The sequence below is a fragment of the Haemorhous mexicanus genome, chromosome Z (assembly GCF_027477595.1).
Source record: "Haemorhous mexicanus isolate bHaeMex1 chromosome Z, bHaeMex1.pri, whole genome shotgun sequence".
Taxonomy (NCBI): domain Eukaryota; kingdom Metazoa; phylum Chordata; class Aves; order Passeriformes; family Fringillidae; genus Haemorhous; species Haemorhous mexicanus.
In genome coordinates this window covers 53626827-53640698 of record NC_082381.1, presented here as the reverse complement: position 1 = coordinate 53640698, position 13872 = coordinate 53626827, and the positions used below count along the sequence as shown (strand labels likewise).

Sequence of the window (13872 nt, the reverse complement as noted above, 5' to 3'; positions counted from 1 at the left end):
TACAACTCACAGTGAAATCTGCTTGGAGAGAGGTAGTGGTATCCACATGTCCTAACAGTTGTGGGAAGAGGCTGCTCAGCTCTGAGAAGAGCAGGGATTACAGTCCTCTTCACAGGACCACTGCTGCACCAGAAATGGCCATCTTAAAAGACACAGAATGTGTTGGAAAGAATGGATCAGTCTGTGCTACCCAGGTTTTTATCTCAAGGAAAGACAATTTGCTGAATCCAACACAGTGTGTACTTGTGCACTGTAAGCATGAAGAAGCGTGGTGTTAGCACTTAGAGTTAAGGAATCTCTGCTTCTCAGTAATTGCTGTGTAGAAATATGGCTTGGTAAGGATTGACTTGATAAGATTCATTGGAGAAATATATCTATGAAATGCATAACATGCATCTGTTTTATATTGGTATTATGTGGCTCTAAAACCATACCCTGTGAGGAATCTTAGAAGTGAATTATAGTTGCCACATTTAAAAGCTCTGGTAATAGAATTGTGTATAGATTTAGCCACTTAAATGTCTCTGTGACCAGTGGCATTGCTTAATTTCTAGCTTTTATTGTTTGATTTGTGATACATCTCAGAAAGTAACTTTTTCACTTTTCAGCCCAAGGTTTCAGAAACTATTTACTGTGGTGACCCTAGAAGATTATTTAGAAGTCTGCTGGGAAAAGCACAGACGTTACTGTCATTTCTAAATGAAAGGACCAAAATCTACAAAGTCCCAACAGAGATGCTGTCTTTTTACTGTTAGTCCAGAGGAGAAAAAAATCTCTTCCCAGTGTCTATGGATAGGACATTAGTGGAGCATTTGGTAAATAAGGTACCTAAACCAGTGTGCACCTACTTGGCCAGATATTAATTTTGCCATCCGTTTATACACAGCAGAAAACACAGATTTGCTGCCATTGTTAATTTTTGCACTGGTCAGTGTGAAAAGGTTTTGAAGCAGAGGTTTGGTATGTCAAGGCATATATCACACTACTGGCACTTCTCATGGCAAGGTCTTTAGCTTACAGTTTGTGCTTTCTGCCTTCTGTGGCAGATGTGGATTTTCTTTACCTTAAATAGAAATTGATGGGGGAGAAGGAAGAAGAGAGTTTTAAGTTGTGTGATTAATGTGGGAATTTCTGACCTTTATTAAATGATAATAGAAAGTGATTTTGAAGAGTTTTGATTCTTCCTCCCTCCACCTCCAGTGTGAAATTGAAGTGAAGTCCTGCAATCAGAAGAAGGAACTACTCGTCTCTAATACTGTGGGAAGGTGAACTTAACCTTTTGCAGAGGGCTAGGTCTTTCCCTTTATAAGATTATGTCCAATTTTTGGCCATGAATCTTTTATTTGTTAGTAGGTTGTATTAATTTTTTGTTCTCTATCTGTGCTGTTTCACTGGGTGAAAAATAGTCATTAGAGTGGAAGGGAGGACAAATGGTGAAACACGTATCCTGACATATGTTCCCATATATATGATTAAGAGCGGAAATGTGCTCTGCATGTATTGCCTTTCATCCCACAATATGATTTGGGACATGACTTTTTGTTCCTAGATCATTTAAAAGATCTTTGAAGCAATTTGTAGAGATATGATTCTGATGGTTTCTTTGTTATTTATGTAGGAGCTCTAAATGGTCCTCTTCTGATTAATGACAGTTATTGATTTTTTTTCCTTCCCCTCTTTAGTTTTGTCAGTAGAGCTTGCTTTCCTTCTGTGGAATCAGCATCCTCAAAGACATAAATTGCTGAATCTTAGAGAGCAAGTAGCATGGCATTTGATTCTTAAAAAAAAAAAAAAAAAAGAAAAACATTGTTATTATCCTATTTATTATTATTATTAGTGTGCTCCTTATTCTCTCTCCTTTTTCATAATTTCTCATTCTTAATCCTAAATTTTTAAGGTCTGTATTCATTCCCCTTTGTGAACAGACACATGCAAATTTTCTAGTAGATCAATTGCATCTGTGCACCTAAAGTTTCCACTAATTACTGATACATTTCATAGAATCACAGAAATTTTTTATGTTGGAAAAGACTTCTAAGATCATTGAATCCAACCATCAGACAAGCACCACTGTGTTCACAATTAAACCATGTTCCCAGGTGCCACATCCAGAAGCTTTTCTGAGTGCTTCCCCAGGTGTGGTGGTTCCACCACCTCCCTGGGCTGCCTGTTCCGAGGCAAGACCTTGTTTTCAGGGAAGAGGTTTTTCCTAATATCCAATCTAAACCTCCTCTGGCACAACTTGAGGCCGTTTCCTCTCATCCAATAGCTAGTTGCCTGGTAAGAGAGACTGACTCCCGCTGCTCTAGAGCCTCCTCTCAGGCTGTTGAAGACAGTGATAATGTCTCCTGAGCCTCCTTTTCTCCTGTCCAGGCAGCCCCAGCTGCCTTAGCCACTCCTCACAGGACTTGTGTTCTGGACCCTTTCACTTGCTCTCTTGCCCTTCTGTGGACACACTCCAGCACCTCAATGTCTTTCCTGAATGAAGGGGCCCGGAACTGGACACCAAACTCCAGGTGTGGCCTCACCAGTGGGAGTACAGGGCAATGATCCGTTGTTCCCTGGTCCTGCTGGCCACACTATTGCTGATGAAGGCCAGGATGCCATTGATCTTCCTGGCCACCTGGGCACACTGCTGGCTCATGTTCAGCTGCTGTCAGCCAGCACTTCCAGGTTTTTTTCCCCCAGTCAGGTCTCCAGCCACTCTGCCTCCAAGCCTGTAGCACAGCGTGGGGCTGTCGTGACTTGGTCTTGTTGAACCTTTTACCATTACCCTTGGCTCATTGGTCCCTCAGGAACCTTCAGCAGAACCTTCCTGCCCTCCTGCCCAGCATGGTGTCATCTGCTAGCTGACTGAGGGGACACTCAATCCCCTTGTCCAGATTGTCAGTAAGGATGTTCAGCAGAGCTGTCTTCAGCACTGAGCCCTGGGCTGCCAGCTGGTGTAACTCTGTTCACCAGCGCTGTGGCCCCAAACATCCAGTCAGTTTATACACAGCAAAGAGTGTGGTTCTCATCCACTTCATGAGAAGCCAGTTTCTCCAAGAGAATGCTAAGAGAAAAGGTGTCAAAAGCTTTACTAAAGTCCATGTAGACAACATCCACAGGATGAGGAGGATGTGCCTTTCATAAACCCATGCTGGCTGGGCCAAGATGGCCTCTGACCACGCCTCTCTAACTAATCCTTGTCTGTTCACAAACAGCAGGTCCAGTGGGGCACCAGCCCTTGTTGTCTCTCTCATCCCTACTGTGTCAGGAAATTGTCCTTCAGGAACACCCTGGATTGTTTCCTCTCTGTTGTGTTGTATTTCCAGTAGACATCTTGTAAGTTGAAATCCATTATGAGGGGAAGGGTGATTTTGAGAATACTGCTAGCTGCTTATAGAATATTTTGTCTGCCTCTTCATCTTGGGGGTCTGTAGTAGAATTCCCACCAGGATATTTCTTTTTACTCTGGGCACTGTAAGAATTTTCAAAATGCTCACTCTTCCTTTAAAGATTAGGGGTAGTAATTTGTTCTACTGTATATCAGTACCATTGTTTCATTATGCAAACCCATTATATGGTATATATCCATATAGCTCCAGAACCATTCCACTGGAGGAGCTGCTATATGACTTTTTGTGGGCTGTTTTGGTGTCTTGTATCATAACATCAGAAAAACTTTTTATTGTTTTTTTAAATATCTGCCAGCAGTGAGAGAACAGTACCAAGGAAGTACAGACAGTGCAGATCACGTCAAAGGTGCGAACAGGCACAACAGATAAAAGTTCCTATCATCTTAAGTACACTCGTAACTGTGTGTGTGCCAAAGAATTGCCTTTGCTGGTTTTCAAACCACTGACATTGATATTGTGTACTCTTGAGCCATTGTTTTTATGTCTTTGTTTTCTCTTCATCTTGGGTTCTGTTTTGTCTGTTTGCTATCTTACTAATGATTCACTCTGAGCAACTAACCACATCACTTATTTCGTTTCAAACAAACAGTGAAACTACTTGATTCAGATTTTTTTGAGTTCCCCTCCCAGCAGTGTTGCAGGTACGAGTAGTGAACATGTGTAAAAGCATAAAAGAGAAAATATCTTTTTGAGACATTAGTTTGCTAACATTAGAAATTTCTTCAGGTTAGAGTAGTATGTTCAGGTTGTTTGAGTAATGGCCGTGACTTCTCAGGGTCTGTAAGAGGGAAAGTGGTAGATTACTGCAATACAAGCTGCTTGGAAGGTATCCAGTAAAAACTTGAGCCACTTCCAGGAAAATAGGCTTTGAATGTGCTGACTATAACAAGAGAGCATTCAAAGCTAATTTGTTAGTGGGTTTGTTATCACATTTTACTTAAAAGTTGATCTCTTAAGATGTGTTGGGAAAAGAATTAAGCTAAGCATCAGCATTTAGAATGGTGGTTCTAAAAATTACTCAGATAAAAACCTTCGGCAAATCTTTTTTACCTATTTTTGTACATGTGACTTTGGAGTTGTTTTATTCCTTACTCTAGACAGCCTAGGAGAATATACAGAAATGAAAATACCATTAGTAGCAGCCAGATGTTATCTTTATTTGACATGTGTTAATCTGTTTTGAAAGCTTTACTTCAGTTTTTACTACTCGGCTGATTTAAATTATCATCTTCCTAAACTTATTACTAAAAAGAATGCAGTCTTCCTTTTTGGCTTCTTTCTGATTGCTGTGTTTACCCTGTGCTCTTATATTTTGTGTGTGCTGAATGCTCCTTAAAAACATCGCAATCTATTTTGTAATTCCATTGGGTGTATTTCTTGCTAGTAACTGTTGATGTTTTTATCTTCAAATAATTCTGGAAAATTTACAGCATCATAAAGTCTGCCTTTCCAAGTTTGCACCTATTATGCATTAATGCTGAAGATGTATGCTTGACTTTACACATACTGTAGTCAACTGTGATGGGATTGTCTGAAGTTAACCACATGCTACACATGCTAGGAGTTCATAAATAACATGACCAAAGATAACAAATTATAGAGAAGATGGAGAAGGGGAAGAGAAGGCATTACAGCAACTTCAGAAAAATTATGTAGTTGCTCAGTTGGCTCATTTTCAGGCTTTCCTTGCAAGTTTTTAAATTGTGTCAGGTTTTATGATCTAAATTCATGCTACAGGCAGAAACAAGTGTGAACTTTCTTACATAGTGAAATACTTCTTTGTGTGGAGAGTACTATCTCTGTACTTACTCCTCCATGACTTTGGCATTTTGATGACTACAGGAGATCACCCTTTTTTACCACTTGGTAGCGTTAATCTCATGCCCTGTGGTCTTGGGAATTGCCCATTTTTCTATAGCTTTCCATTTAAAGAAATAGCTGCATGTAGGCCACCTGATGCTCACCAGTGATGCCCATAAGCAATGGAAAAACAAAATCAAGCTGTTATTGTGGGTATTTGAATACAGTAATAGGAAGTGATGGAGATGCCATTTCATCTTTATCTTCTTGACTAAGCCTGTTATCAAACAGCATGATTAATTATGTGATTATATACTTTAATTTCCTTTTCTGCTCATATATTTTGAGAGCAAAAGCCTACCCAGTATTTCACTTGCATTTGCTTCCTTTCTGGTTTTGGACCAGTGCCTCATTTTTGGTGTTCAGCCTTGCTCCTTATGTTGGAGGAGGTCATAGTCTTTCCCATACCAAGGCAGTCCTAGTCCACGATCTTCCTTCTGTTGAAGTTTTACTCCCACTCCATCTAACAGTATGCAACAATATTGTCCTTGTGGGGCACAGGGTGTGGTGCTATGCTGAAATTTTGGGTGTTAGCTTAGACTTATTTTGCAGTCTAGTTTTCATACCCCAAAGCATTTTCTTTCTGCTGTTACAAAGTGACTTAATGACACTAAAATTCTGCATCTTCTGTATCAGTGAATGACACTTTGCCACTTCTGAGGCCATGTTCTTACCAGATTTCAGGTTCCCATTACTTCTAATGGAAGAACTTGGTCTCTTCAGAAAAGTTGTCTATGACAGGAAGGCTCTGGCTTTGGTTTTTTATTTCCCCATTCTTTGCAGTTATTTTCAGAGCTCTCTGCAATTCAGCTTGCAGTGAAAACTCTTTCATTCTTGGGCAAGAGGGACTGGCACAGCCCAGCTGTTCAGGGAGATCTCAAGCTGCTAGGCTACTACTCTTAAAGACCATATTAGGTCTGAGAGTCATTAATGATATTCAGTACATCCAAGCTTCAGTATGTGCTGTTGTCTTGTTGAGCTGTGAAGAGAGATTGCTATCAAAGAGAAGTAAAAAAGGGTATTACCTTCACAGTGTAGTTTTCTTTCAGTACTTTGGAAACCATCCTATGTCAATAGAGGAGGTCATATAATGCAAATTGGGTAGGTCAGTAGGCAGATCTCTATGGATTGTACAGTAGTGTGTAATGAGTGTTCCTCTTCAGCTGACAGTATAAAAGTTAACAAGGGGAAAGCTCACTGTTGATATTCCCAGACTCTTCTCAAAGTCTTACTTTAAGCCACTTGCAGATTCAGACAGAGATCTTCATGCAGTGGTTTATCTCATATTGTCAAATACGAATAGGAAATTCCTTGTTCAAAACCAGATAGCAGAACACAGATTATTCCATTCATCCCTTTTCTTTTGCTCGTTCTTCTCCTCCCTTCCCAAGATAGGCATGCCAGATTGTTGTAAGGCAGCCCTGTTCAAACCTTGAGGCTAAACAATACACTATTTTCTCTTGCTTTGTTTCATTGTAGTTAATTTAATATTCTGAAGAATGAAGCATACTGCCATAAGAGCATCAAGCAAGCAAAATGGGTTTGATACATTCTACAAGAAGGAACACCTGCTGGAATGACATGGGTTCACAAGCAGGAAAAAGATTTACCCTTTCCTTCTTCTTCTACTTGGAAGAATGTTCTTTTTGGGTTTTTGTTCGTTTGGTTTTGATTTTTGTGTCTGCTTCCCTCCCTCTTCTGTATTTTTATTCCCCCACAGCTTTCTTGTAGATCATTGCCCTATTTTCTCTGGTACTGGTCTGGATTAGATGATGTGTGCATGCCACTGCCAGTTTGATTCCACTGCATGAGGTTTATTTCCAAGCAGAAGAGAAGGATCTGTACTTTGAGGGGGGCATGTCAAGGGAGCTATGTGTAAGGTGTGCTGCAAGGGTTATCAAGTGTGCTGTACCTTGCAGCCTTTTACTTTCAGCTCACCCTTATGTAAGTAAGTCTTAAAAGTTTAAAGCAGAATGGTTTTATGCAAAGCAAGTTAAGTCTTTATTTCTTCTAAAGTCCTGTGCACAGACATGCAGGTGGGAGAGAACAATCATAGAGGACGTAGTATTTGACTTATCCTGGACAATAACTGCTTGAAAATGAAAATTCCGGGGGTGATCTGGTTTTTCTATGAATAGAAATTAGTTGGATAGTTAGTGCGTAAGCCTTAGACCTGAACAGATCTCTCGTGGGATATATTTAACTAAGCTTTTTCACCTGTTTGGTTTTTGTTGTTGATTTGTCAGGGTTTTTTTCCGCTGCCTTTCCAATGAATAGCAACAGTCTATCTACCCCACAGTGGTTAGTATAGCACAGAGCTTGATGCAGCCCTGGGTGAGGTCAAGCACTCCAATTCGAACCTCTCAAGGGCTTTCTCTATGTGTTGCCAGTGTACTGGTAAAAATGACTTTAAACTCTTGTCAGTGCAGTTACTGGTGCATGCATCACAGTCCCACTCAAATAAACCTGTCACAACACAGAGTCAGCAGCTAGAGAAGAGTACAAGGGCAGGCCTCTAGCTTTTCATTCGAGCATCACTAAACGTGCACAGAGTGCCCAATTATTTCAGCATTATTGAGCAAGCCTACAGGAGGACCCAAGCCTTGCTACATTAGATTTTCTTTAGTAATTTGCTCAAGTACCGCTGAGGACACTTAAAGGGCTTAAAACGGTGGCTGCAACCAGTTTCCTTTTCTGGATTGTTAATTCAGGTTTTCTCTTTCAAATTAACTTTCACTGCATGCTGTGCAGTAGCGCTGGGAGAACTGTTTAACACTAATTTTCTCAATTTTCAGCTTTTTTTTTTCATTATATAACTGCTTTTACAGTTACATATGTTTTGATTAGATGTGTACATGGTGCATTTCTACTAGAACGAGAAAAGCATAATACCTCTGTCAAAAAATAAAAAAAATCATCAAAATGGTAGCATTCATTTGCTTTCTTTTTTTATTTTTTAATTTTTGTTGCTGTTGTTTTCCAGTTCAGTCTGAGTTTTACCAAATATATTGTGTCCAAACATCTGGACATTTTTAAGGCAGCAGGATGTTTGTAAGCATTGATATCTTGGATTGATCAGATGCATTGATTGATCTATCAGTCACAGTTGATGTAGGTGATCAATTAGACAATCCCCATCTCCCTGAACAAATTCAATATCTGTGTTTTGTTTTTCACAGCAGCAGCAACTCCAGGCCCAGCACTTGTCACATGGACATGGTCTTCCCGTGCCGCTCACTCCGCACCCCTCGGGCTTGCAGCCTCCAGCCATCCCGCCCATTGGCAGCAGTGCTGGTCTCCTGGCACTCTCCAGTGCATTGGGGGGACAGTCCCACCTCCCAATTAAAGACGAGAAGAAGCACCACGATAATGATCACCAAAGAGGTAGGCGCTGCCAGAGGAGTGTGTGGCTTTTTTTTCCTTCTTTTTTTTAAAATTCTCCTGTTTAAAGCAAGTGAAGGTGGAGGAGGAGCAATTTTCAGAAGAGTTCCTAGCTAATTACTTTAGTGTTTATTATCTAGCAGTAGCCAGGAATTGTGTTCAAATGCTAGAAATCCAGTTTTATAAATCTGGCTGTACAGCATTAATAATTAACTGTACAGAAAAGTTAACATCTGTGCAATTTATTATTTAACAGACATCAGGATTCTTTCTTCGGAGTATGATAAATGTATAATTTTGTGTAAACTAACTAGTATTTTTCTCTTTCTTTCTTCCCCCACATGCCCATCCCCTGCCACTATATCTCCCCCTCCTTACACATGGGGACTGCTCTGCATGCAGACAGAGACTCCATCAAGGTAGGATTCCATTTCGTTCGTGTAAAGGGTAGCTCGACAGAGCTGTGTGAGCCCTGCATTTTTCTGAAATGTGGCACAGAGTGGTGGAAAAAGTCACAGACTAGAACTGGGTGGTGATGCTTGTGTTGATTGGCAGCACCCTGCATGTGTCACTTTTAAGCAATGGCTGGTAGTGGGGCAGCTAGGATTGCAGGCAACATGCTGACCAGTGAGTTTATTGGAACAGCATTGAGGCTGTTCTTGGGTGGAAAGAAAGGTTTGCCCAGAGTCTGTGACCAGGCTTTTTAGACAGAAAGAATAAGCCAGTAGTCTTAAGTCATTTGGATGCTGTATATTGTAATTCTGATATTTCCTTATAATGCAGTTGAGGAAGGAGAGCTCTGTCACTCACAGGGGGAGATGCAGGGTGCTGCCTGCTATCCTGTAGTTGGAGAGGAGTGAGCTGCCCTTCGCTCTACCCTGATGAATGTGGTACTGAAGCTTGCACTGAGTATTCTGCCTTCCTTTTCCAAAAACTAATTTTCAGGTTCTGAGTGACTCTGCAGCATGAACATCACCTTACACAGGATACAGTGACTCTGTATCCTGTGTAAGGTGATGTTCATAAGTAGATATAATAACATACCTTGCAACTTATATAATTTTGAGCATTCAGTAATAGATACAAGTATGATTCAGTGACGTGTGATGCTTTTCCATACCGATAGCCATCAGAGTCTCCCAGGGACTCCTGGGGTTTTAATGCTGCAGAGGGAGAGATTGTATTAGTCCTGTCCTCTTCCTTTGTCAGCCTGCTCTCCTAGTTTGCATGTTTTTCAGAAACACAAGATCAAGCCTTATTAGGTGCTGCTGAGTGTGAAAAGCAAGATACACTTCTCTTAAAAATGGCAAGATCTGTACCAACCTTATGGACAACTTAGAAACAGTTTGTCAAGTTTCTAGTTGTGCTCTTTTTAGGAAGATATCATATATTCTTGGGGTTGGGGAAGTGATGGAAGAGATGTTCACAGCATGAGTCTAGTGCGCATTAGACAAGATTAGCAGGATCTTGTCTAATCAGATATTACTAGTATTCCCTTTATGGGTTTTGGGAGAAACATGGCTCTGGGCACAGGCTTTGCCCTGCTAGAGACCAGGGCTGACACAAAAGTTGACACCTTGGTTCTTTGGCAGCTACAGGTGGGGATGTGTCCCACAGCCTATCCCAGCACACCCATTCTGCCACTGGTGCTCCTGACATGTCCCAGCCAAGCGCAACTGAGCCAATAGTTGTCAGTTTTGCTGTTAAACACATGGCTCTGCATAACAACCAGGAGCTGACAGGAACTGTCACTTTTCACCGTGAGCAGCAAAGGCACTGAAGCTGTCTATCTGTGACATAAGACAACAGCATGTTGGATTTCACTTCAGCCTCTTGGTCACGAGGGCTGGAAACTGCTAATACGGCTTAATGCGATGGGGTGGGAGCACACATTAATGACGATTTCCCAAGAAAACCCAGTCTTCACTGTGAACAGATAAGTTTAGTCCATTTTCCTTTTTCTTGCTCTCAAACTAACAAATGCAAGTGGGGTGGATAACTAACTGTGAGAGAACGAACCCATGTGGTTTCTTAAGTGAGTTTGCTTACCTATATAGTTGAGACCATGATGATTTCATTCAAGTGACTGAGGTGAATTGCTAATATATGCCATTCACTGTTTCTAAACAATATATGCTAGTCATGTGTCTGTAAGATTTGTGTGGTGTTGGGGTGTTTATGCTGGCATGGATATTAGGGTGAGCATTTGTACTGAAAAGGCTGATTTTATCTGGGATTGATTCGAAAGTGCTGTTACTCATACAGCTTCTAGAAGGAATGAAGGGCATCTACTTTGTGCAGTTTACTTTGAAATGATAAGTAGATGTTTGTCTTGCACGGTGCTCAGGTTGTGAATTGGCGTGTGTGTCAGCGTTATGGGGTTTACTGCCAGCTTTGCAAGGTGAAATAGTTTGCTAATTTCCTTAAATGTTTTCAGTGATGCCCAGAGTAGCAGTTAGTTGCTTGTTCAATCGATCCCTCCTCCCTTAAGTGGTTCCCGGTTAAGAGAGGCTTTTTATGATTGTCTGCTGTGTGACTTGAGACAGTTTTTGTCAGCCAGAACCAGCTGGAGTCTGTGTGCTTGTACGAAATAATTTATTCATGCAGGATAATGCTCCTTAACATTTAACAGGTGATGAACGTGACATAAATTTCCTTCTTTTAATTTTTCCCTTTCCTCTTCCAATGTGCAAACAGGCAGGCTCTGGTACTCTAAATAGTAAGTAATTTTTGGCCATCTGTCAAAAGGAAATTTCAATACAAATTTAAATTAATGATGCCTGAAATTTTTTATAGCTCCTCTAAAAGCCTCTAATGTGCAGAAAATTCTGAATCTGCTGGTAGTAATTAGTGTAGCATGTAATGAGGATATGGGCAATGTTATACAGCCCCAGTGTAACGTTTTGATATGGTAGCAAAATTTTGATTTATATAAGGTTGTGCCTGGGTTTAATTGTGAGAGACACTTTAAAGTGTTTTCTTGCTGATATAGATTATTAAGCAGGGTGGATTTTAAAATAGCTCATGAAGTGTAAATTTACGCTTTAATGTGCAGTTCGGATAACAAAGGTACAGTACCCATTTCTACAAAGAAAGGAATTTGGCTGAAATGAGCCATTTCTTGCCACTACTTACAGTGCTTTGGATTTGCTGGGCAGTTTTCTTACTGAAACTTGCTGTCTCTAGCTGTGCTGGTCCTGACTCTCCTCTTAGTTGAGGCCAGGGAAAAGGCAGTTCGCATCACTCTACCAGACATGATGTGTTACACCTGATCCTGCCCAGCGCCTCCCCTGACTGAGTAGTTCACTGCTGAAACTGAGTAGTCACCTTCAGGTAACATAAGATTGTCCAGGAGCTGTTCCTAAATAATAGATCAGCATTGACGCAGCAAGCTCTGTGGAGAAGGGCAGCTTTGGGAGCTCTTTGATTTCTTCTTGGATCCAGCCCTCCAAATTCTTTGCAAAGTTTGAGGTATGAGAAAATTCTAAACGCAGTAAACTGGGTCATGGGAGTGCTCTTTGTGCAGTGGCAAGGCTGTGGAGCAGACAAAAGGAAGGGAAGGGTGGCATGTGCCAGGCCTGCGCTCAAAGTGCAGCCCTGGCTTAAGGGCTCTGAGGGAATATAATGTGTTTAGACAGAAAGACAAACAGCTCCGCAGTTAACCGCGCAGCTTTTCATGGAGGACTTGGTGTGTCTCCTTTTCAAAGCCAGTAAACTTCTTTTTTTAAAAGGGGGGGAAGGAAAGTATTATTACTTTAGGTGGATTCTTTTTTGCAAATTGCACTTGCACAAGTTTTTTTCCACCTCCTGTAAGAACTCCTGGTGCAGGAGGCATGTCCTCCTTTCCAGCCCTGGTATCATCTCTGGGACAAATGTGGCAAAAATTTCTCTGGTGCTTAACAAAGTCCTTTTCTAATACATTCCCTTTGGAGAAGCTACGGGAACATCTTGTGTAAAAAAGCTCCACCTGACAAAAAGTAGTGTAGTGCTGCCACTCTCTTCCCATAACTCTCAGTGCAGCAAATGGAATGAAGGAGGTCCCAGATGCTGGCTGGGCTGTGTGCTTGCCATAGGTAGCCTGGATGTCCCTGAGCAGATTGTTCAAGAACCTGAGTCTCCTGAAACATGTGAATTCATGCACAGGATCCAACATGTGTAACTTTTTATCACTTCTAATGTAGATCTCTTGTTCTTTATATGCCTGTTAAGTATTGCCTTCCTTTTGGGGTTGGTTGGTTTGTTTATTTCAGTTGTTTTTTGGTTGTTGGGGTTTTTTATTTTATCTGATTTTTAAATTATTTGGGGCAGAGACTGTGCCTATAGTAAGACTTGCCAAGGTGATGAAACCTTTTTTCATTTTGATCTGTTTCAGCAGTAACAAGTGCCAATAATTGAAAATTGCAGTCTTGTGACAGGAATAAAACAGCTAGTTTGAGATTCCTCTGGGGGAAAAAAAAGAATTTTAGAAGAAAATATATTAAATAATGCATCAAATGGAGCTTTGGGGTGGATTTCTGGCCAACATGCTGGTGAATTGGGAGAAGTCTGTCAGGGCAAATGGAGGTGAATTTAGAAATAAAATTACTTTTGCCTTAATCTGTGTGAAAGCTAATAATTACACATGTGGGCGATACAGGGAAAGTGGATGGATGCGATTCACACATTCCATTTCCATTTGTGGTAGCAGGTGCTCCAGTGCTTCTCAAGCTGTTAGCCGCTATTAAGTGTTTAGACCTCTTTTCATTTAGTTGTGAGTAGGCTGCTTACTCCTGAATCTGTGAGTAACCTGATGCTTGGAGGAGTTGTGTGAATGCACTTCTGGAAAGTACAAGATACTTTAAAATAAAAATGCTCCAACATATAATACAAGACTTCTGGATGTTACCAAATGTAGTTATGTTGCTCACTTTATTCTTCTGCTGATAGAGGAACACCACATAAGCTGCTGTTATGTATTTTGTGGACTTTGCCCTAATTGTCAGGTTTTTTTTAAATGGGTCTTCCTCTAGAGGCGTGAGTGTCCTGCCAAATGTCTCTGCATTGTGTCTATTAAACAAGCCAAAAAAATGTGGTTACTTGGTACAAACTTAAAGAAATTTGCAGAATTTATTTCCTGATCATTTCGTTATTTGGCCAATTAATCACCATTCAGCTAAAAAGCACTTCACAGGCTTGTTAAAATCCAGACATTTCAGACTCACGTCATGGAATCTGTTTGTACTTTTGCCGTTCA

General features: G+C 40.8%; 1 protein-coding gene across 4 annotated transcripts in view; it reads left to right on the top strand.

The window, feature by feature from the left end:
• Positions 1-13872, top strand: part of LOC132341545 (transducin-like enhancer protein 4) — a 97706-nt gene that overhangs the window by 45826 nt on the left and 38008 nt on the right. For 3 of the 4 annotated variants that reach the window (XM_059873193.1, XM_059873192.1, XM_059873190.1), the window contains 2 exons: positions 8438-8642; positions 9042-9058. In XM_059873193.1, coding sequence (XP_059729176.1) covers positions 8438-8642; positions 9042-9058 — 222 coding nt within the window. The remainder of the gene's footprint in view (positions 1-8437; positions 8643-9041; positions 9059-13872) is intronic. The other variant, XM_059873191.1, reaches the window with a different exon arrangement.